The 21,686-nt window shown below is 41.5% G+C and overlaps 2 protein-coding genes across 11 annotated transcripts in view; one reads left to right on the forward strand and one right to left on the reverse strand.

Annotated features, from left to right (window-relative positions):
- ccnd2a (cyclin D2, a) overlaps window positions 1-12,292 on the reverse strand; it is a 276,544-nt gene extending 264,252 nt beyond the window's left edge. The window contains exon 1 of one of the 3 annotated variants that reach the window (XM_090211002.1): window positions 12,156-12,292. The gene's annotated coding sequence lies outside the window, so the exon portion shown is untranslated. The remainder of the gene's footprint in view (window positions 1-12,155) is intronic. The other 2 variants (XM_090211016.1, XM_090211008.1) reach the window with 2 other exon arrangements.
- A 2,749-nt stretch (window positions 12,293-15,041) lies between these two features.
- Window positions 15,042-21,686, forward strand: part of LOC110498407 (lysine-specific demethylase 7B) — a 52,742-nt gene continuing 46,097 nt past the window's right edge. For 6 of the 8 annotated variants that reach the window (XR_016488930.1, XR_016488928.1, XR_016488926.1 and 3 more), the window contains exon 1: window positions 15,450-15,630. Coding sequence is in view for 4 of the 8 variants with exons in the window: in XM_021575025.3 (XP_021430700.3) it covers window positions 15,527-15,630 (104 nt within the window). In the remaining 4 variants the exon portion in view is untranslated. Of the gene's footprint in view, window positions 15,631-21,686 lie in introns of all 8 variants that reach the window. The other 2 variants (XM_021575031.3, XR_016488929.1) reach the window with 2 other exon arrangements.

Below are 21,686 nucleotides of genomic sequence, written 5' to 3' on the forward strand. Positions count from 1 at the left end.
TATGGCCTTCCTGTGACATCGGGTGGTGTAGGTGTCCTGGAGACCTCACTACCCTCTGGAGAGCCTTACGGTTGTGGGCGGAGCAGTTGCCGTACCAGGCGGTGATACAGCCCTGCTGCGCCTTCTTCACGATGCTGTCTGTGTGGGTGGACCAATTCAGTTTGTCTGTGATGTGTACGCCGAGGAACTTAAAACTTACTACCCTCTCCACTACTGTTCCATCGATGTGGATAGGGGGGTGTTCCCTCTGCTGTTTCCTGAAGTCCACAATCATCTCCTTAGTTTTGTTGACGTTGAGTGTGAGGTTATTTTCCTGACACCACACTCCGAGGGCCCTCACCTCCTCCCTGTAGGCCGTCTCGTCGTTGTTGGTAATCAAGCCTACCACTGTTGTGTCGTCCGCAAACTTGATGATTGAGTTGGAGGCGTGCGTGGCCACGCAGTCGTGGGTGAACAGGGAGTACAGGAGAGGGCTCAGAACGCACCCTTGTGGGGCCCCAGTGTTGAGGATCAGCGGGGTGGAGATGTTGTTGCCTACCCTCACCACCTGGGGGTGGCCCGTCAGGAAGTCCAGTACCCAGTTGCACAGGGCGGGGTCGAGACCCAGGGTCTCGTGCTTGATGACGAGCTTGGAGGGCACTATGGTGTTAAATGCCGAGCTGTAGTCGATGAACAGCATTCTCACATAGGTATTCCTCTTGTCCAGATGGGTTAGGGCAGTGTGCAGTGTGGTTGAGATTGCATCATCTGTGGACCTATTTGGGCGGTAAGCAAATTGGAGTGGGTCTAGCGTGTCAGGTAGGGTGGAGGTGATATGGTCCTTGACTAGTCTCTCAAAGCACTTCATGATGACGGAAGTGAGTGCTACGGGGCGGTAGTCGTTTAGCTCAGTTACCTTAGCTTTCTTGGGAACAGGAACAATGGTGGCCCTCTTGAAGCATGTGGGAACAACAGACTGGGATAGGGATTGATTGAATATGTCCGTAAACACACCAGCCAGCTGGTCTGCACATGCTCTGAGGGCGCGGCTGCGGATGCCGTCTGGGCCTGCAGCCTTGCGAGGGTTGACACGTTTAAATGTTTTCCTCACGTCGGCTGCAGTGAAGGAGAGTCCGCATGTTTTAGTTGCGGGCCGTGTCCGTGGCACTGTATTGTCCTCAAAGCGGGCAAAAAAGTTATTTAGTCTGCCTGGGAGCAAGACATCCTGGTCCGTGACGGGGCTGGTTTTCTTTTTGTAATCCGTGATTGACTGTAGACCCTGCCACATACCTCTTGTGTCTGAGCCGTTGAATTGAGATTCTACTTTGTCTCTATACTGACGCTTAGCTTGTTTGATTGCCTTGCGGAGGGAATAGTTACACTGTTTGTATTTGGTCATGTTTCCAGTCACCTTGCCCTGATTAAAAGCAGTGGTTCACGCTTTCAGTTTCACGCGAATGCTGCCATCCATCCACGGTTTCTGGTTTGGGAATGTTTTAATCGTTGCTATGGGAACGACATCTTCAACGCACGTTCTAATGAACTCGCTCACCGAATCAGCGTATTCGTCAATGTTGTTGTCTGACGCAATACGAAACATATCCCAGTCCACGTGATGGAAGCAGTCTTGGAGTGTGGAATCAGATTGGTCGGACCAGCGTTGAACAGACCTCAGCGCGGGAGCTTCTTGTTTTAGTTTCTGTCTGTAGGCAGGGATCAACAAAATGGAGTCGTGGTCAGCTTTTCCGAAAGGAGAGCGGGGCAGGGCCTTATATGCGTCGCGGAAGTTAGAATAGCAATGATCCAAGGTTTTTCCAGCCCTGGTTGCGCAATCGATATGCTGATACAATTTAGGGAGTCTTGTTTTCAGATTAGCCTTGTTAAAATCCCCAGCTACAATGAATGCAGCCTCCGGATACATGGATTCCAGTTTGCAAAGAGTCAAACAAAGTTCATTCAGAGCCATCGATGTGTCTGCCTGGGGGGGGGGAATATACACGGCTGTGATTATAATCGAAGAGAATTCCCTTGGTAGATAATGCGGTCGACATTTGATTGTGAGGAATTCTAAATCAGGTGAACAGAAGGACTTGAGTTCCTGTATGTTGTTGTGGCCACACCACGTCACGTTAACGATGAAGCATACGCCCCCGCCCCTCTTCTTACCAGAAAGATGTTTGTTTCTGTCGGCGCGATGTGTGGAGAAACCAGCTGGCTGCACCGACTCCGATAACGTCTCTCCAGTGAGCCATGTTTCCGTGAAGCAAAGAACGTTACAGTCTCTGATGTCCCTCTGGAATGCTACCCTTGCTCGGATTTCATCAACCTTGTTGTCAAGAGACTGGACATTGGAGAGAAGAATGCTAGGGAGTGATGCACGATGTGCCCGTCTCCGGAGTCTGACCAGAAGACCGCTTCGTTTCCCCCTTTTACGAAGTCGTTTTTTTGGGTCGCCGGCTGGGATCCATTCCGTTGTCCTGGGTGAAAGGCAGAACACAGGATCCGCTTCGCGAAAGTCATATTCTTGGTCGTACTGATGGTGAGTTGACGCTGCTCTTATGTTCAGTAGTTCTTCTCGACTGTATGTAATGAAACCTAAGATGACCTGGGGTACCAATGTAAGAAATAACACGTAAAAAAACTAAAAACTGCATAGTTTCCTAGGAACGCGAAGCAAGGCGGCCATCTCTGTCGGCGCCGGAAGTGCCGTATGACGGCTGCGTGGTCCCATTGTGTTTATACTTGCGTACTATTCTTTGTACAGATGAACATGGATGGGGGCTGAATAATTTTGCACGCCCAATTTTTCAGTTTTTGATTTGTTAAAAAAGTTTGAAATATCCAATAAATGTCGTTCCACTTCATGATTGTGTCCCACTTGTTGTTGATTCTTCACAAAAAAATACAGTTGTATATCTTTATGTTTGAAGCCTGAAATATGGCAAAAGGTCGCAAAGTTCAAAGGGGCCGAATACTTTCGCAAGGCACTGTATATATACACACACACACACACACACACACACACACGGTCAAGTTTGGACACACCTACTCCAGTGTTTTTCTTATGGACCGCCACAGGAAAGGAAGACCCAGAGGTACCACTACTGCAGAGGATAAGTTCAATAGAGTTACCAGCCTCAGAAATTGCAGCCCAAATAAATGCTTCTGAGTTCAAGTAGACACATCTCAACATCTGAAGTCATTTAATGAAGTGGCGCTGAGTTTGGAAGAAGCCAGTGTGCTCGCTCTGACAGAATGGAAAATGTCTGCGCTATGTAGCGAGCAGCAGGAGGAGTGTGTCCTGATACCCAGTCACCTCCACACCGCCGAGCACAAGAAACACATTCAGACCAAGGAGCATCTGTTCCCCAGCCACCTACAGCACACGCACAGCCTGGATGGAGCTGCAGCAATATGCACAGGCACACTTGTGCGTGCACACACACACACACACACACATACACACAGTACCGGTCAAGTTTGGACACACCTACACCAAGGTTTTTCTTATTTGGACCGCCACAGGAAAGGAAGACCCAGAGTTACCACTACTGCAGAGGATAAGTTCAATAGAGTTACCAGCCTCAGAAATTGCAGCCCAAATAAATGCTTCAGAGTTCAAGTAGACACATCTCAACATCTGTTCAGAGTACACTGCGTGAATCAGATTGGATTAAATTATTTTTTCCCCTCATCTACGCACAATACCCCATAATGACAAAGCAAAAACAGGTTTAGAAAGGTTTGCAAATATATATAGGGGAATTCTCAGCACTACCACAAACGCATCAGTAGCATTTACAAGAAAGAGAAAAAAAAACAATGAGCCACTCCTTAAAGCAGCTGCGATGACTGCCACACACACACAAAAAAACATTTACTGATCACTTCACAACCTACTGTACCCTGTCAAAAAGCTTTCTGGCGTATTGCTCTGAACAAATGAAAATATTAGTATTTTACCATAGGCTTTATGTTACAAATTATAACTTGAAGCTGTCACAAGTACAACGTATAAAAAAATTTAAAAGACCCTTTAATGTTTGTATACTTATTTCTGTGTCACTGCGGTGATATCTCTTTGTTGGGATTTGAGATACGACAGGAAATGGTGACGTCAATCTGTTTCTACTAAAGCGGTTTGATATCTGAAGGGCAATTACACAATAACAGATGAGACTCAGATTATTCACTTCAAAATGTATACACATTTACTTTAAGAACTGTGTAGATGCAAAGTTTGGTAACAGAATGGCAGGACAAACCGTCACTCTGTTACCAAACTTTGAATCTCCACTGTTCTTCAAGTAAATTTGTTTTTGAAAAGTTTTAAATTGTTAAAAGTAGTCTTTGGTTTTGCAATCATTGGTTTTTGTTTGACAAACATTTTAAATGGAAAATCTGAGTCTCAGCATCATTCTGTTACCATGGAATTGCCCAACATTGACTTATGAAAGTGAAAAAAATGTGTCATTTCCTTCTTGAAAATTAAAAAAAAAAGATTCCAGATAATGCCATTTCTGTCTGCATCACACTGCAAAGTTGTGATTTCACACAAAGAAAAAATATTCCTGTGAATGATCATTTTTGGGTTCGAGCTGCTGAACAAGTATAACAAAGGCATTCTAAGGGAAATTATTTTGGTGATTGTAAAATAGAAAAATATATTCTCCACATAGCGTTGTATGAGATCTTCAGTTTCTTGGCAATAGCCTTCATTTCTCAGAACAAGAATAGACTGACGAATTTCAGAAGAAGGTTATTTGTTTCTGGCCATTTTGAGCCGGTAATCGAACCAACAAATGCTGATGCTCCAGATACTCAACTAGTCTAAAGAAGACCAGTTTTATTGCTTCTTTAGTCAAGACAACAGTTTTCAGCTGTGCTAACATAATTGCAAAAGGGTTTTCTAATGATCAATTAGCCTTTTAAAAATGATAAACTTGGATTAGCTAACACAACGTGCCATTGGAACACAGGAGTGATGGTTGCTGATAATGGGCCTCTGTACGCCTATGTAGATATTCCATAGAAAATATGCAGTTTCCAGCTACAGTAGTCATTTACAACATGAACAATGTCTACACTGTATTTCTGATCAATTTGATGTTATTTTTATGGAGAAATAAAATGTGCTTTTCTTTCAAAAACAAGGACATTTCTAAGTGACCTCAAACTTTTGAACAGTAGTGTGTATATATATTCCAGACTGACATTGCTTGTTCAGATTATTTTTTTATTATTTTGGGGATTTGTGGGTATTGTTTTGTATTGTTAGTGTATTCTCATCGACGGGGCTGTAGTGGAGCAGGTTGAGAGCTTCAAGTTCCTTGGTGTCCACATTATCAACAAACTATTATTGTCCAAACACACCAAGACAGTTGTGAAAAGGGCCAGGCAGGGACACGTCATGTCCCCAGCCCCCGCTGGTCCTCAGAATACCGCACTGCTAGAAACATAAGTATATTACTGCATCTTCGAATACATCTGCAAAATATGTGTTCGCGTCCATTCAAATTTGATATCATGTACTGTATATGCTAGAATCTCAGACACACCGTATCACTGTATTCTGGCTCTAATATATAGTTGAAGTCGGAAGTTTACAAACACTTAGGTTGGAGTCATTAAAACTTGTTTTTCAACAATTTTACAAATTTCTTGTTAACAAACTATAGTTTTGGCAAGACGGTTAGGACATCTACTTTGTGCATGACACAAGTAATTTTTCCAACAATTGTTTACAGACAGATGATTTCACTGTATCACAATTCCAGTGGGTCAGAAGTTTACATACACTAATTTGACTGTGCCTTTAAACAGCTTGGAAAATTCCAGAAAATGATGTCATGGCTTTAGAAGCTTTGGATAGGCTAATTGACATCATTTGAGTCAATTGGAGGTGTACTTGTTGATGTTTTTCAAGGCCTACATTCAAACTCAATGCCTCATTGCTTGACATCATGGGAAAATCAAAAGAAATCAGCCAAGACCTCAGAAAAAACATTGTAGACCTCCACAAGTCTGGCTCATCCTTGGGAGCAATTTCCAAATACCAGAAGGTACCACATTCAACTGTACAAACAATAGTATGCAAGTATAAACACCATGGCAACACGCAGCCGGCATACCGCTCAGGAAGGAGACGCGTTCTGTCTCCTAGAGATGAACGTTCTTTGGTGTGAAAAGTGCAAATCAATCCCAGAACAACAGCAAAGGACCTTGTGAAGATGCTGGAGGAACGGGTACAAAAGTATCTATATCCACAGTGAAACGAGTCCTATATCGACATAACCTGAAAGGCCGCTCAGCAAGGAAGAAGACTACGGTTTGCAACTGCACATGGGGACAAAGATTGTACTTTTTGGAGAACTGTCCTCTGGTCTGATGATACAAAAATAGAACTGTTGGGCCATAATGACCATCAGTATGTTTGGAGGAAAAAGGGGGAGGCTTGCAAGCCGAAGAACACCATCCCAACCGTGAAGCACGGGTGTGGCAGCATCATGTTGTGGGGGTGTTTTGCTGCAGAAGGGACTGGTGCACTTCATAAAATAGACGGCATCATGAGGGAGGAAAATTATGTGGATATAATGAAGCAACATCAAGACATCAGTCGGGAAGTTAAAGCTTGATCACAATTGGGTCTTCCAGAAGAACAATGTCCAAAGTTGTGGCAAAATAGCTAAAGGACAACAAAGTCAAGGTATTGGAGTGGCCATCACAAAGCCCTGACCTCAATCCCATAGAAAATTTGTGGGCAGAACTGAAAAAGCGTGTGCGAGCAAGGAGGCCTACAAACCTGACTTAGTGACACCAGCTCTGTCAGGAGGAATGGGTGAAAATTCACCCAACTTATTGTGGGAAGCTTGTGGAAGGCTACCTGAAACGTTTGACCCAAGTTAAACAATTTAAAGGCAATGCTACCAAATACTAATTGAGTGTATGTAAACTTCTGATCCACTGGGAATGTGATGAAAGAAATAAAAGCTGAAACAAGTCATTCTCTCTACTATTATTCTGACATTTCACATTCTAAAAATAAAGTGGTGATCCTAACTGACCTAAGACAGGGACTTTTTACTAGGATTAAATGTCAGGAATTGTGAAAAACTGAGTTGAAATATATTTGGCTAAGGCGTATGTAAACTTCCAAAAGTACCAGTCAAAAGTTTGGACACACCTACTTATTCAAGGGTATTTAGTCAAAACTATGAAATCATACATATGGAATCACGTAGTTACCAAAAAAGTGTTAAACAAATTCAAATATATTTTATATTAGAGATTCTTACAAGTAGCCACCCTTTGCCTTGATGACAGCTTTGCACACTCTTAGCATTCTCTCAACCAGCTTCATGAGGTTGTCACCTGGAATATATTTCAATTAACAGGTGTGCCTTGTTAAAAGTTAATTTGTAGAATTTCTTTCCTTCTTAATGTGTTTGAGCCAATCAGTTCTATTGTGACAGGGTAGGGGTGATATATAGAAGATAGTCCTATTTGGTAAAATACCAAGTCCATATTATGGTAAAATACCAAGTCCACAGCTCAAATAAGTAAAGAGAAATGACAGTCCATCATTATTTTCAGACATGGTCAGTCAATGCGGAACATTTGAAAAACTATGAATGTTTCTTCAAGTGCAGTCACAAAACCGTCAAGCGCTATGATGAAACTGGCTCTCATGAGGACCACCACAGGAATGGAAGACCCAGAGTTACCTCTGCTGCAGGGGATAACTTCGTTAGAGTTACCAGCCTCAGAAACGCAGCCCAAATAAATGCTTCACAGAGTTAAAGAAACAGACACATAACAACTTTAACTGTTCAGAGGAGACTGCGTGAATCAGGCCTTCATGGTTGAATTGCTGCAAAGAAACCATTACTTAAGGACACCAATAATAAGAAGAGACTTGCTTGGGCCAAGAAACATGAACAATGGACTTTAGATCTGTCCTTTGGTCTGATGGGTCCAAATTTGAGTTTTTAGTTCCAACCGCCGTGTCTTTGTGAGATGCTGAGAAGGTGAACGGATTATCTCTGCATGTGAGGTTCCTACCGTGAAGCATGGAGGAGGCGGCGTGATGGTGCTTTGCTGGTGACACTGTCAGTGATTTATTTAGAATTCAAGGCACACTTAACCAATGGCTACCACAGCATTCTGCAGCGACACGCCATCCCATCTGGTTTGCGCTTAGTGAGACGATCATCTGTTTTTCAACAGGACAATGACCCAACACACCTCCAGGCTGTTTCAGGGATAATTGACCAAGAAGCATAGTGATGTAGTCGATCAGATGACTTGGCCTCCACAATCACCCGACCTTAACCAGATTGAGATGGTTTGGGATGAGTTGGACTGCAGAGTGAAGGAAAAGCAGCCAACAAGTACTCAGATATACAGTTGAAGTCGGAAGTTCACCTTAGCCAAGTATATTTAAACTCAGTTTTTCACAATTCCTGACATTTAATCCTAGTAAAAATTCCCTGTCTTAAATCAGTTAGGATCACCAATTTATTTTTAGGATGTGAAATGTCAGAATAATAGTAGAGAGAATTATTTATTTCAGCTTTTATTTCTTTTATCACATTCCCAGTGGATCAGAAGTTTAAATACACTCAATTAGTATTTGGTAGCATTGCCTTTAAATTGTTTAACTTGGGTCAAACGTTTCGGGTAGCCTTCCACAAGCTTCCCACAATAAGTTGGGTGAATTTTCACCCATTCCTCCTGACAGAGCTGGTGTCACTAAGTCAGGTTTGTAGGCCTCCTTGCTCGCACACACTTTCTCAGTTCTGCCCACAAATGTTCTATGGGATTGAGGTCAGGGCTTTGTGATGCCCGCTCCAATACCTTGACTGTGTTGTTCGTAAGCAATTTTGCCACAACTTTGGAAGTACGCTTGGGGTCATTGTCCATTTGGAAGACCCATTTGCGACCAATCTTTAGCTTCCTGACTGATGTCTTGAGATGTTGCTTCAATATATTCACATAATTTCCCATCCTCATGATGTCATCTATTTTGTGACGTGCACCAGTCCCTCCTGCAGCAAAGTACCCACACAACATGATGCTGCCACCCCATGCTTCACGGTTGGGATGGTGTTCTTCGGCTTGCAAGCCTCCCCCCTTTTCATCCAAACATAACGATGGTCATTATAGCCAAACAGTTCTATTTTTGTTTCATCATTTGTTTCATCAGAGGAAAATTTATCCAAAAAGTACAATCTTTGTCCCCATGTGCAGTTGCAAACCGTAGTCTGGCTTTTTTATGTCGGTTTTGGAACAGTGGCTTCCTCCAGCATCTTCACAAGGCCCTTTGCTGTTGTTCTGGGATTGATTTGCACTTTTCACACCAAAGTACGTTTATCTCTAGGAGACAGAACGCGTCTCCTTCCTGAGCGGTATGACAGCTGCGTGGTCCCATGGTGTTTATGCTTGCGTACTATTCTTTGTACAGATGAACGTGGTACCTTCAGGTGTTTGGAAATTGTTCCCAAGGATGAGCCAGACTTGTGGAGGTCTACTGTTATTTTTATGAAGTCCTGGCTGATTTCTTTAGATTTTCCCATGATGTCAAGCAAAGAGGCACTGATTATGAAGGTAGGCCTTGAAATACATCCACAGGTACACCTCCAATTGACTCAAATGATGTCAATTAGCCTATCAGAAGCTTCAAAAGCCATGCCATAATTTTCTGGAATCTTCCAAGCTGTTTAAAGGCACAGTCAACTTAGTGTATGTAAACTTCTGACCCACTGGAATTGTGATAGAGTGAATTATATTTGAAACAATTGCCTGTAAACAACTGTTGGAAAAATCACTTGTGTCATGCACAAGGTAGATATCCTAACTGACTTGCCAAAACTATAGTTTGTTAACAAGACATTTGTGGAGTGGTTGAAAAACTAGTTTTAATGACTCCAATCTAAGTGCATATAAACTTCCGACTTCAACTGTATGTGCGAACTCCTTCAGGACTTTTGGAAAAGCATTCCTCATGAAGCTGGTTGAGAGATTGCCAAGAGTGTGCAAAGCTGTCATCATGGCAAAGGGTGGCTACTTTGAAGAATCTCAAATATAAAATATATTTTGATTTGTTTAACACTTTTTTGGTTACTACAGGATTCCATATTGTTATTTCATAGTTTTTATTTGTTCACTATTATTCTACAGTGTAGAAAATAGTAAAAATAAGTATCCTGCAAGGTAGACACTACTATATAACTATAAATAACTAGGCCTACACACAAACCTCTCCCTTCCTGCCAGAAGACAAAGTGTTCCAATCCTGAGCCCTTCTGACAGGAAGCTTTAACCCTCCCCCCGAATCCCCCGTCCTTCACTAGAGGTGGCGTACCGAATATGTACAGTGCCTACAGACGTCATGTTGTACAATGAAGGCGGTGCCCACATCCTTTGTTCTAGCCCCAGACCTAAGATGGCTTCTACATCTTCCCACCTCCCCACTGGTGTCTGTAGCAGAGTAACGACAGGAAGAAAAATTACCTACTAGAGCTTTTCTGTTCTGAACTAATAACTTGAAGTAGAAAATCACACCAAGTTTTCCTTTGGTATTTTACATCTTTGAACTGTGGAATTGTTGTACAAATCTCTCCTCTGGGACCCCCAGCTGTTCCATGTGTTTTGACTATTCCACATCTAGCACGCCTGATTCAACTTGTCAGTTGAGGTTTCTAACTTGCAAATGTTCTGCATAGTTTGCGCAGAAAACTTGGTAATTAACTACAATTACCATAATCTATTGCATGGTAACTTGTCCGGTCTGTGTTTCTTTTAAGCCTGCTATGTAAGAGAGAAGAATGCTTGATCAGGAGGGGATACATACATATAGCAGTTTCTTCGCTAGGTATCTCTACCTGAAAATACATGATCTAACTGAGTGATAGCTGGTATTCAGCAGTCATAAAAGTATGCCTTATTTACTTTGAAAAACTACTAAAATAGTGATTTTGTCAGACAGCATAATAAAGTAATCAAATAAAACAAATGTAATATACATATCAACTGAAATATTTTCTTAAAGTAATATGAATAACTGATAGTTGATAAATGATAAGCTGTCATGGGCAGTCACTACCATAATGGGCCTTTTATTAATTGTTTTATTCTGTCATTACAACATTCAACATAGTGCATTTAATGTTGAAAACAATAATTGAAAATCATGATTATTTTTTTATAATCGAACCAAAACCGAAGCACTACTAATAGCCTCCCTATTTTTCCTTCCTTCCATTTGTTAACTATTAATTCCATCAAGAAATATATTAGGGAAATAGACACATCCAAGTAGCCTAAGTCATTAGTCCAGTCAGTCTCCATTCAAGCAAGACTCCATTCAAGTAAGACTTCATTCAAGTAAGACTCAGATGTTCAAGTCCATCTTTTTTATTTATTTAAGAAAGTAAGTTAAGAACAAATTGTTATTTACAATGACGGGCAGTAGGTTAACTGCCTTGTTCAGGAGCATTACACCAGCTCTATTGTCACGCGCATCATTTGGACTATGCAGGCTCGTTCACACAATCTGAACACATCTGGAACAAACCCACAACCTTTCTCAATTTCGAAAAGCATTTAACGCTGCATAGGATTAATGGTAAAGTAACTTTTATATTGTTACAAAAAACGCCGTGGCTGATGAGCAGCAATGGACTTGTGTGAGCCACAGCTGTAGCGGACACCTACAGCCACACATTTGACAGTCGTAACAAAGCAGCGAGATGCAGAATCTTGCGGAGCCTCTTTGCTCCAGCAGCGGGAGAACTACAGATTTGCGCAACAATGGGCTGGCGATTATCACGACAGTTTTGTGGTTGGTTGTTATTGAAGAACAATTACAGCTGAAAATTTAGCTTTGGGACACAACATCGAGAGCCTGTGCTCCCGATGTTGTATCCCAAAGCTACTGAAAACATGTTTTTTTGTGTTACAATAGTGAAAAGGGGGACATTAATTGTGTAATTTATGCTGTTCACGGAATTTGTTAACTCTCACCGGATGTCTGCCAAAAATTGTACTTGCGCTCGAGCTAAATCCATCAACAGCCTAACGTTATTACTATCAGCCTACGATTGATGTAGAAAGATATATATTTTGTAGAAAAATGTTTTGTGACAAAATATACCCTAGTTTTCCCTTAGTCTTACCTTAGTGAAGTCTTCAAGTCCTGCGTTGTTTCCAACGATAAATCTCTTTTGTAATGATAAAATAAATTGTTTTTCACACAACGTGCAAGACTTGTTTACAAAGTTTCTGCCAGATCTCCGATTGGTCCCCGTAATATAAAGGCAACGCCCCAAACCCGTCACTGTCGGATAATTACTATAGCCTAAACTGTTTCATCAAAATTACACTAGGTGGTGGTCTTTACCCAAAATTGAAGAACAGTATAGTGGGATACCGTTAATGGTTTATAAATATAGCCCAAATCCACTTACGAATAGTTCATGGACACTTTTACTGACAGTTGTGGATGCTTTGCGTGATGTATTGTTGTCTTTACCTTCTTGCCCCTTGTGCTGTTGTCTGTGCCCAATAATGTTTGTACCCTGTTTTTTGTGCTCCTACCATGCTATGTTGTTGTCTTAGGTATCTCCTTATATGTAATTTTGTGTTGTCTCGCTTGTAGTAATGTGTGTTTTGTCCTATATTTTTAATCATGTATTTTTATTTTTAAACCCAGACACCGTCTCGCAGGACTTTTGCTAGGTGTCATTGTAGGTAAGAATTTGTTCTTAAATTACTTGCGTAGTTAAATAAAGGTTAAATAAATAAAACATAATAAAATAATGCTAATATAACGACCTGCTTCATATGTACATTAGTTGTATCCTGCCATAGACAAATCTTTAAAGCAATCTGCAATATTGTGGCCTAATTTGGGGTGGCAGTTAGCCTAGTGGTTTGACTGGTAACCGAAATGTTGCAAAATTGAAACCCGAACTGACAAGGTCTGTCGTTCTGCCCCTGAACAAGGCAGTTAAACCCACTGTTCCTAGGCCGTCATTGAAGATAGGAAGTTGTCCTTAACTGACTTGCCTAGTTAAATAAAGGTAAAATATATGTATGTGCAAATATATTAGCTGTTGCTCAATGGTTATTTAAATGTTAAAAATTAACCCATGGGCTGTCCTATTTTACCCTCATCATAACCTAGAATAAGATTTGTTTTTAAAAACAATGTAAAACATTGTATATTGTAACTTCAAAGTGAAAAGCCATGGATGGTCATTCATTGCACCCCTGAACCCCTCTATTACATTTCTCTAGCCCCATCCTCAGCAAATCAAGTGGTGGGGCTGCCATTTGGCAGAACATTTGATTAAAGAGATTCTCTGGTACTTTTGTATACTTTTTAGCCAGTAGTTCAGAAGTAGTGCTCCTGAGCCAAAAGGTCCCTGAAAATTGGTATTACATCACATAAACTACATTACCAAATGTATGTGGACACTTGCTTGTCAAACATCTCATTCCAAAATCATGGGCATTAATATGGAGTTGTTTCCCCTTTGCACCTATAACAGCCTCCACTCTTCTGGGAAGGCTTTCCACTAGATGTTGGAACATTGCTGCAAGGATATGCTTCCATTCAGCCACAAGAGCATTAGTGAGGTCGGGCACTGCTGTTAGGCGATTAGGCCTGGCTCACAGTCGGTGTTCCAGTTCATCCCAAAGGTGTTCGATGGGGTAGAGGTCAGGGCTCTGTGTACGCCAGTTAAATTCTTCCACACCGATCTCAACAAACCATGAAAAACAGCCCCAAACCATTATTCCTCCCCATCAAACTTTACAGTTGGCACTATGCATTTGCCCAGGTAGTGTTCTCCAGGCATCCTCTAAACCCAGATTTGTCCGTCAGACTGGCAAATGATGTTATTCTCTATGCATAGTCACTTTAATAACTCTACCTACATGTACATATTACCTCAATTATATCGACTAACTGGTGCACTCGCACATTGAATCTGTACCCCCTGTATATAGCCTTGTTATTGTTTTTTTTTAAAGGTATTTTAAAAAATTTTTTTTTTTTTTTACTGTATTGTCAGACTGACAGATGGTGAAGAGTGATTCATCACTCCAGAAAATGCATTTCCACTACTTAGAGTCCAATGGTGGCAAGCTTTACACCACTCCAGCCGATGTTTGTCATTGCACATGGTGATCTAAGACTTGTGTGCGGCTGCTCTGCCATGTAAACCCATTTCATGAAGCTCCCGACAAACAGTTATTGTGCTGACACTGCTTCCAGAGGCAGTTTGGAACTTGATAGTGAGTGTTGCAACCGAGGGCAGACAAAACATTTTTTACTTGCTACGCGCTTCAGCACTCGGTGGTTCCATTCTGTGAGCTTGTGTGTCCAACGATTTCGTGACTGAGCCAATGTTGCTCCTAGACGTTTCCACTTCACAATAACAACACTTACAGTTGACTGCAGCAGCTCTAGCAGGGCAGAAATTTGACGAACTGACTTGTTGGAAAGGTGGCATCCTATGACGGTGCCACGTTCTAAGTCACTGAGCTCTTCAGTAAGGCCATTCTACTGCTAATGTTTGTCTATGGAGAGTACATGGCTGTGTGCTCGATTTTATACACCTGTCAGCAATGGGTGTGGCTGAAATAGCTGAATCACTCATTTGAATAGGTGTCCACATACTTTTGTATATGTAGTGAATCTTGTCATGGCCCCCATACCGTTCCGTTGCTGAGGTGATCTCAAGACTGAATAGATCTAAATAGGTCTACAATGCCATTAAAGGTATACTCAGCGAAATGATGTTGCTACAAGCAACACCACAGATATTGGTTGTGTTCCCCTGCTCAGACTTTGCGTGCATCAACCAATGGTTGCGTGCCACATCATAAACTGTGTAATCGACTGACATGTTGCTATAGCATATTACGTGGTTAGCTGATACGTAAAATACCTATCCAGACTTTGTAAGATCTGGCAGGCGTCAGCAACGCCTGGGCATAGGAACGCGCCCATTCAGATGCGCGAGATACAATACTTCGCACCCTCACACAGTCACACACAGTATCTGTACATGTGTATGGGTTCGCTTCACCCTGTTAAAGGGTGGTAGCCAGGGGACCAAAACAGTTGAGCCTCGCGTTTAAATGCTCTTAGTTGTTACCGAAATTTACCCATTATGCTGTTTACATCCTGCATCTATGTCATATCGCTGAGTCTACCTTTAATTTACAATTTGGAGCACCTGGGGCCAATAGCTCTGGCATGTTACACTATGAAGCAAACAAAATCATTTCTTAAAGTTTAGGACAACATATAAAGTGCATGCTCGTGTATATATCCGACATTATGGTGTTGCATTCGTAATTTGGGTTTAATAGTGAGAGATGATTGATTGTCATAAACATATGACGTTCTAGACTGAGTGGTCATTTTTTTGTCTTCTGAAACGTTTCCGTAATTTATCGTTTCGCATTCGGCTTTTTGAGTGTGTGGTGGACATAGTCCCCGCCCAACTTTCTGCCTGCGTTGTTTGGGGACACTATGAAGATGGCGGCAGCCTCGCTGTATTGTGTCTGCCAGCAGTCGTATGATGTTAGCCGGTTTATGATTGAATGCGACATTTGTAAGGACTGGTTTCATGGCAGGTAAGGAGCCGACATATTCCTTAATGACATGTACGAAAATGACATAAGTGCGTTAAGTTGTATTGCGATGTCAGTCTGTGTTCAATCAAGACAGCGCAGCGCGAGCACCCAGTGTGAGCGAACGGATCTCGGCGGAGGTCCAACTCGGTTACTCTTTCCCTTAACCCCAGCCAGTTTCTTGTATGCCTACAGACGACGATTCGGTAGTTGACATCAGAGTAATGAGATTGCTAGCAATTTCATAGTCTTTGGTTAAGAGTTGGACAGTTGGTTTGTCAGCCAATTGTACTTTATTAGCTGTAGATGAAGCTTTGTCAGAAACTTTCAATCAAGCATAACTACTGTTAGTTGCTCTGTTGTCAGTAACTAGTGCTTGTCGAGTTGGCAGCCACCCTGAACCTTCACCAGCTGTAGTTATGGCGCGACGATGTCAGATTATCCTGATTAACCTTTTTCAGAGAAGGTTGACTTTCGGTGGTTTGGGAGGAGGCAATAAACAATTGGCGAAATAATGAGTTTTGCTGTCTACTCTTTGCCAGTAGAGGAAGTAGCCTGAATTATAGTGATTATTTTGCTGTTGGACATTATTTTGCTGTTCGTCTCATCAGTGAGAAATTGACCAAAAAGGAGTGTAATGTTAAAGTCGAGGACGGAAATTTAAATGACCCAAATGAACAAATACGTGCACATGGTGAGAGCCATCTACGGTTAGAAAGAAGAAACACATTTTAAAGGGAAATGCACATGTTTGACGTCCCTCAAAATCACTTTTTTTCCTTCTAAATAGGAAAGTTGACATGCTCAAACTCATAGTTCCCAATGGGGCAAGGATAAGACATTGCAATAAATTATTTCAGCCAAACTGCTTGGTTCACGCCAATATGAGGCCTCTCATGCATATCAGAGGTGGTCCACAGTACACCCATATCACTGTGCATTCTGTGATGTTTAGCTTTACAGAAAACAACATAACATTTTGGGCTTATGCAACTATGAAGTGTGGTGCCAGAAACTGAGCAAGGAATTCAAGGTGTCTGTCTGCTCCCTAAAAGGGATCAAGGCATGAATGCTGCACTACAACTAGTGTGTGTGTGTGTGTACGAACATGTGTTTACTGAAGGCTCTCTCAACAAAGGGATCGTAGTCAGGAGCTTGTCTGTTACGCCCTCTATTCCTCTGTGCCCCCAGGTCCGGATGGCTCCCCAGCATGGTAGATTATGTGGGCCCAGCCGCATCCCTTTTTGGTGGGGTTACCTTGCCTGAGCCTGTGTGTTGTCTCTATTGTTGGGAGCCCTCTTTTCCTCTGTAGTGTTGCCTGTCCCAATAGGATTATTCTGTCTAGCCGGTAGGCTGTGTTATTATCAGGCACTGAGCACACGCCAGTTGGGGAGCTGCAGGGGGGTGAGTGCTCAGGGGTGTGTTTTTGATATTCATGCCAGACATTAATCTTAAACTCTTACTGATTTGTACCATGCTGTACCCATTCCTGGATCTTTCTTCAGAGTTTCTCTCTCCTGGAGAATGTTGCTTTCCTACTTCCTTCAGTCAGTGCCATCGAAGATACAAGTATTTAGATGGCTTCCTAGAATTCTGACTCTCAAACGTGTGTGTGTGTGTGTGTGTGACTGACTGACTGACAGACTGATAGCACCGCCATTGGCCTTAGGCAAGTTCAGTGTTCCATTTATCAATGTCCCTCCAGGATGAAAACACCAGGGAGAGATGGATGGCCCATGTGATTAAATCCTTAAGTGTTTTAGTATGATTGGTCTGGTGGTTTACTCTATGTAGGCCACTACTATGTCGTTACGATAGCTCTGGGATGAGTGATATTATTTTAATGGTGTGTGTGTCTGTCCACATGTGCGAGAGGCTGACGTATCATGTAGATGTATTGCTTTACCTCTAATCATCCAGTGTTGCGCAGCCTTTCAATTCCAGTAATTGGTTTTGTGAGTCCATGTTTTATAGTAGCTATTGGAATGGTTTGTCTGTGTTAATCAAATTATATTAATCAAGACCATATCAATGGTTATTAAATAGGGAATGTAAATCAATCTGAATTAGGCTTATTGTCCATTACATTTTATGAATGAAGCACTGGGCGTAGATTGTCACTGGCTGTAGTCAATTTCGGTATGGGCTTGGATAATACACATTTTAAAAGACTTGATGGCCTTCATTCAGTGACAGTCTCATGAGAACTGTATTTTTTTCCCTTCTCACTAAATGCATTGTAGCCCACTTGGTGTCTGCCTTGGGTTGTTTATGAAAATAGGACATTGAAGAACCCTTGTTGAAGCATAACTTGTAAATGATGGGACACACCATCTATGAAATACTTTATACATGTGGTTCCGGAGTTTATCCTGCTCAGGTCACAGGGTGAGGAATAACGCCTGCCATCAATCACATTTAGGCTGTAGTTGGGTCCAGGATTTCTGACCAATGGGCACTGACTTATAAAACCTCAGGGCCCAATAGGCTAATCATACAAGGGGTTTGTTGTGTGTAGCCTATGTTCTCGACTTGCATCCTGTCACAGGACGTTGGCCCTGAGAGGCAGGCAGGACAGTGGCCTTGTCAGCATAGGTGTCCAGAGGCCAGAGGGGGCTGCTTCCTTTGACGTGGGGGCGACACTTCCTACAATAATTATTCTTCATGGCCCTTAAGTAGTCTCTCTGCTGAGAAAGGCTGCAGCCTGGCATGGTTCAAACAAAGAGCGACACAAACCGGGGATGAGGGGGAAGACTCACTTTATTTTTCCTGTCCTTCTCTTCACTACGTTTCCTGCCTCCCGGCTGTGTGTTTAGTGAAGTCTTTTGTGAGAGGTTGTTCTCCCAGACTCCTGTCCCGCGGCAAGTTTTTGTTTCTGAATAACGTTAATAAATCAATATGTAACCTAAAGGAGGATGCTAATCGTCCGGTAAAGTTGGTGACTGATGAACTCTGAGTTCATCGCCAGGTGCCCATCTTGACTCCCAGCTCAAATTCAAATAAAATCCATCAAAATGTATTTGTCACATGGGTTAAATACAAGGTGTAGACTTTACCGTGAAATGCAGTTAAAAACCTCATAAGGATTGGACTCCTCATCTCAATTTCCGCCTAAAATGACACACCCAACTCTAACTGCCTGTAGCTCAGCACCTTATCCAAGGATATGCATATTCTTGATACTATTTGAAAGGAAACACTTTGAAGTTTGGACATTTGAAATTAATGTAGGAGAATAACACATTAGATCTGGTAAAATATTTTTTTAAACATGCGTTTCTTATTTTTGTTGCATCACCTTTTGAAATGCAAAAGAAAGGCCAAACATTGAGATAGGAAGCTGGTGATAATTTAGATGTTGTCCACAACATGGAAACAGTGTGTGTGTGCAAAGTTTCAGACTGCTACATTCAAGGATGAGAGAGATACAAAATATTATGTATGACGTCTCCCGGGTGTCGCTTACGAGTTTGCCCAGATGTGGCCGACTTAGTCAATTGATACATTTTCACGTACGTAACTATAGAGAACATACATTTTTTTTTATTACCATAGCTTTTGTGTAAGTTTACACACTCCCATAAAAGGTACTAACCTTCACACCTCTAGATGACCGGGTGGGTGTGGAGCCAGAGATGGCAGAGGGGTCAGACTGGAGGAACCAGTTCGTTCCTATGTTTGAATGAGTGGGGGATGGATGACTTGAATGTTGTGTCTTTGGAGTTTGCTCCAAAGGTCATCTGACTCTACCACTTTTGAGGATTTAAAAAAATTCAGAACTCAAGTTTACTATTACTTACATTATTGAACCTTTATTTTAGCATGGGGTGAGCCCTGTATCAATACATCAAATACACATACAGAACCAGTCAAAAGCTTGGACACAGCTACTCATTCAAGGCTTTTTATTTATGTTTACTATTTTCTACATTGTAGAATAATAGTGAAGACATCAACACTATGAAATAACATATTTGGAATCATGTAGTAACCTTTACCCCCCCCCCCCCCATTAAAAAAATATATATATATACACACACACACACACACACACACACATGTCACCTTTTATTTAACCAGGTAGGCTAGTTGAGAACAAGTTCTCATTTGCAACTGCGACCTGGCCAAGATAAAGCAAAGCAGTTCGACACATACAACAACAGAGTTACACATGGAATAAACAAACATACAATCAATAATACAGTTGAAAAATCTATATACAGCATGTGCAAATGAGGTAGGATAAGAGGGGTAAGGCAATAAATAGGCCATGGTGGCCAAGTAATTACAATATAGCAATTAAACACTGGAATGGTAGGATGTGCAGAAGATGAATGTGCAAGTTGAGATACTGGGGTGCAAAGGATATAAATAAATACAGTATGGGGATAAGATAGATTGGATGGGCTATTTACCGATGAGCTATATGCAGTGATCTGTGAGCTGCTCTGATAGCTGGTGTAAATGACATCGACATAGTCGATCGGTAGGATGGTCAGTTTTACGAGGGTATGTTTGGCAGCATGAGTGAAGGATGCTTTGTTGCAAAATAGAAAACCGATTCTAGATTTTGGATTGGAGATGTTTAATGTGAGAGATTACAGTCTAACCAGACACCTAGGTATTTGCAGTTGTCCACATATTCTAAGTCAGAACCGTCCAGAGTAGTGATGCAGGCAGGTGCGGGCTGCGTTCGGTTGAAGAGCATGCATTTAGTTTTATTTGCATTTAAGAGCAGTTGGAGGCCACGGAAGGAGAGTTGTATGGCATTGAAGCTCATCTGGAGGTTAGTTAACACAATCTGGGGAGGGACAGCTGAGTATAAGACTGTATCATCTGCATATAAATGGATGTGAGAGCTTCCTACTGCCTGAGCTATGTTGTTGATGTAAATTGGAAAATATGGAATCATGTAGTAACCAAAAAAAATAGAAAAGTGAAACAAATCAAAATATATTCTTCAATGTTGCTACCCTTTGCCTTGATGACAGCTTTGCACACTCTTGGCATTCTCTCAACCAGATTCATGAAGAGGTCACCTAGAAGGCATTTCAATTAATAGGTGTACCCTGATAAAAGTTACCTTGTGGAATTTCTTTCCTTCTTAAAACTTCTTAGGGATAGGGGGCAGCATTTTCACATTTGGATAAATAGCGTGCACAATTTCAACATCCTGCTACTCATGCCAGGAGGAATATATTATATGCATATGATTAGTAGGTGTGGATAGAAAACACTGAAGTTTCTGAAACCGTTTCAATCATGTCTGTGACTATAACAGAACTTATGTAGCAGGCAAAACCCAGAGGGAAAAACTGTTCAGATTTTTTATTTTTTTTTGCCTCTGACCGTTCCCTCAGTTGTCTTTGCCAAGGGATATTTGATAGCAACCATTTTACAGTTCCTACGACTTCCACAGGATGTCACCAGTCTTTGGAATTGGGTTGAAGTTAATCATTGGTGCAACGAAGAATAAGCACATCCTGGAACAATGTTACACTGTTGAGTTACTGTTAAAGGAATTAAATTGCTCTATGTTTTAATATCCAATAAAAATTAAACACTGTCAATTCATAAGGATTTGTAATTCCCTTATTCTATAATGATAGCAGAGTTTATTCAAGAGAGTACTGCCACAATACAGGTTACCACAGGTTATAAACTGAAAATGATGTCATTAGTTCCAACACCACCCCGTGCCATCTCCGTTCCAGTACAAAGGCTGTATCTCAAGTCTTCCCACATCCGTCTCCCTACCACTTTAATATAATTTACGAGTCAAGGTTTTCTTGTGTAGATAAGCATTCTAGCCAATCTGATTAATTTGTACCAAGGAACAGAGTCATTGTTCTAAACTCTTGACCACATTCCCACACATTATATTCAGTACTGGGCTCAAGAAAGAAAACTCATACAGAATAGTATTGTGATTAGTACATATACAGTAACATAATAGTATTCGGATTAGTATGTCCTGATTGAAATGTATACATAATTAGTCATCATTGATAAAAATTCCCTTAACAGTTAAGCAAGATGAAAAAAGGTGCATGGTTTGT

This window comes from Oncorhynchus mykiss, chromosome 2 (genome assembly GCF_057628025.1).
Source record: "Oncorhynchus mykiss isolate SJ-2025 chromosome 2, ASM5762802v1, whole genome shotgun sequence".
NCBI lineage: Eukaryota > Metazoa > Chordata > Actinopteri > Salmoniformes > Salmonidae > Oncorhynchus > Oncorhynchus mykiss.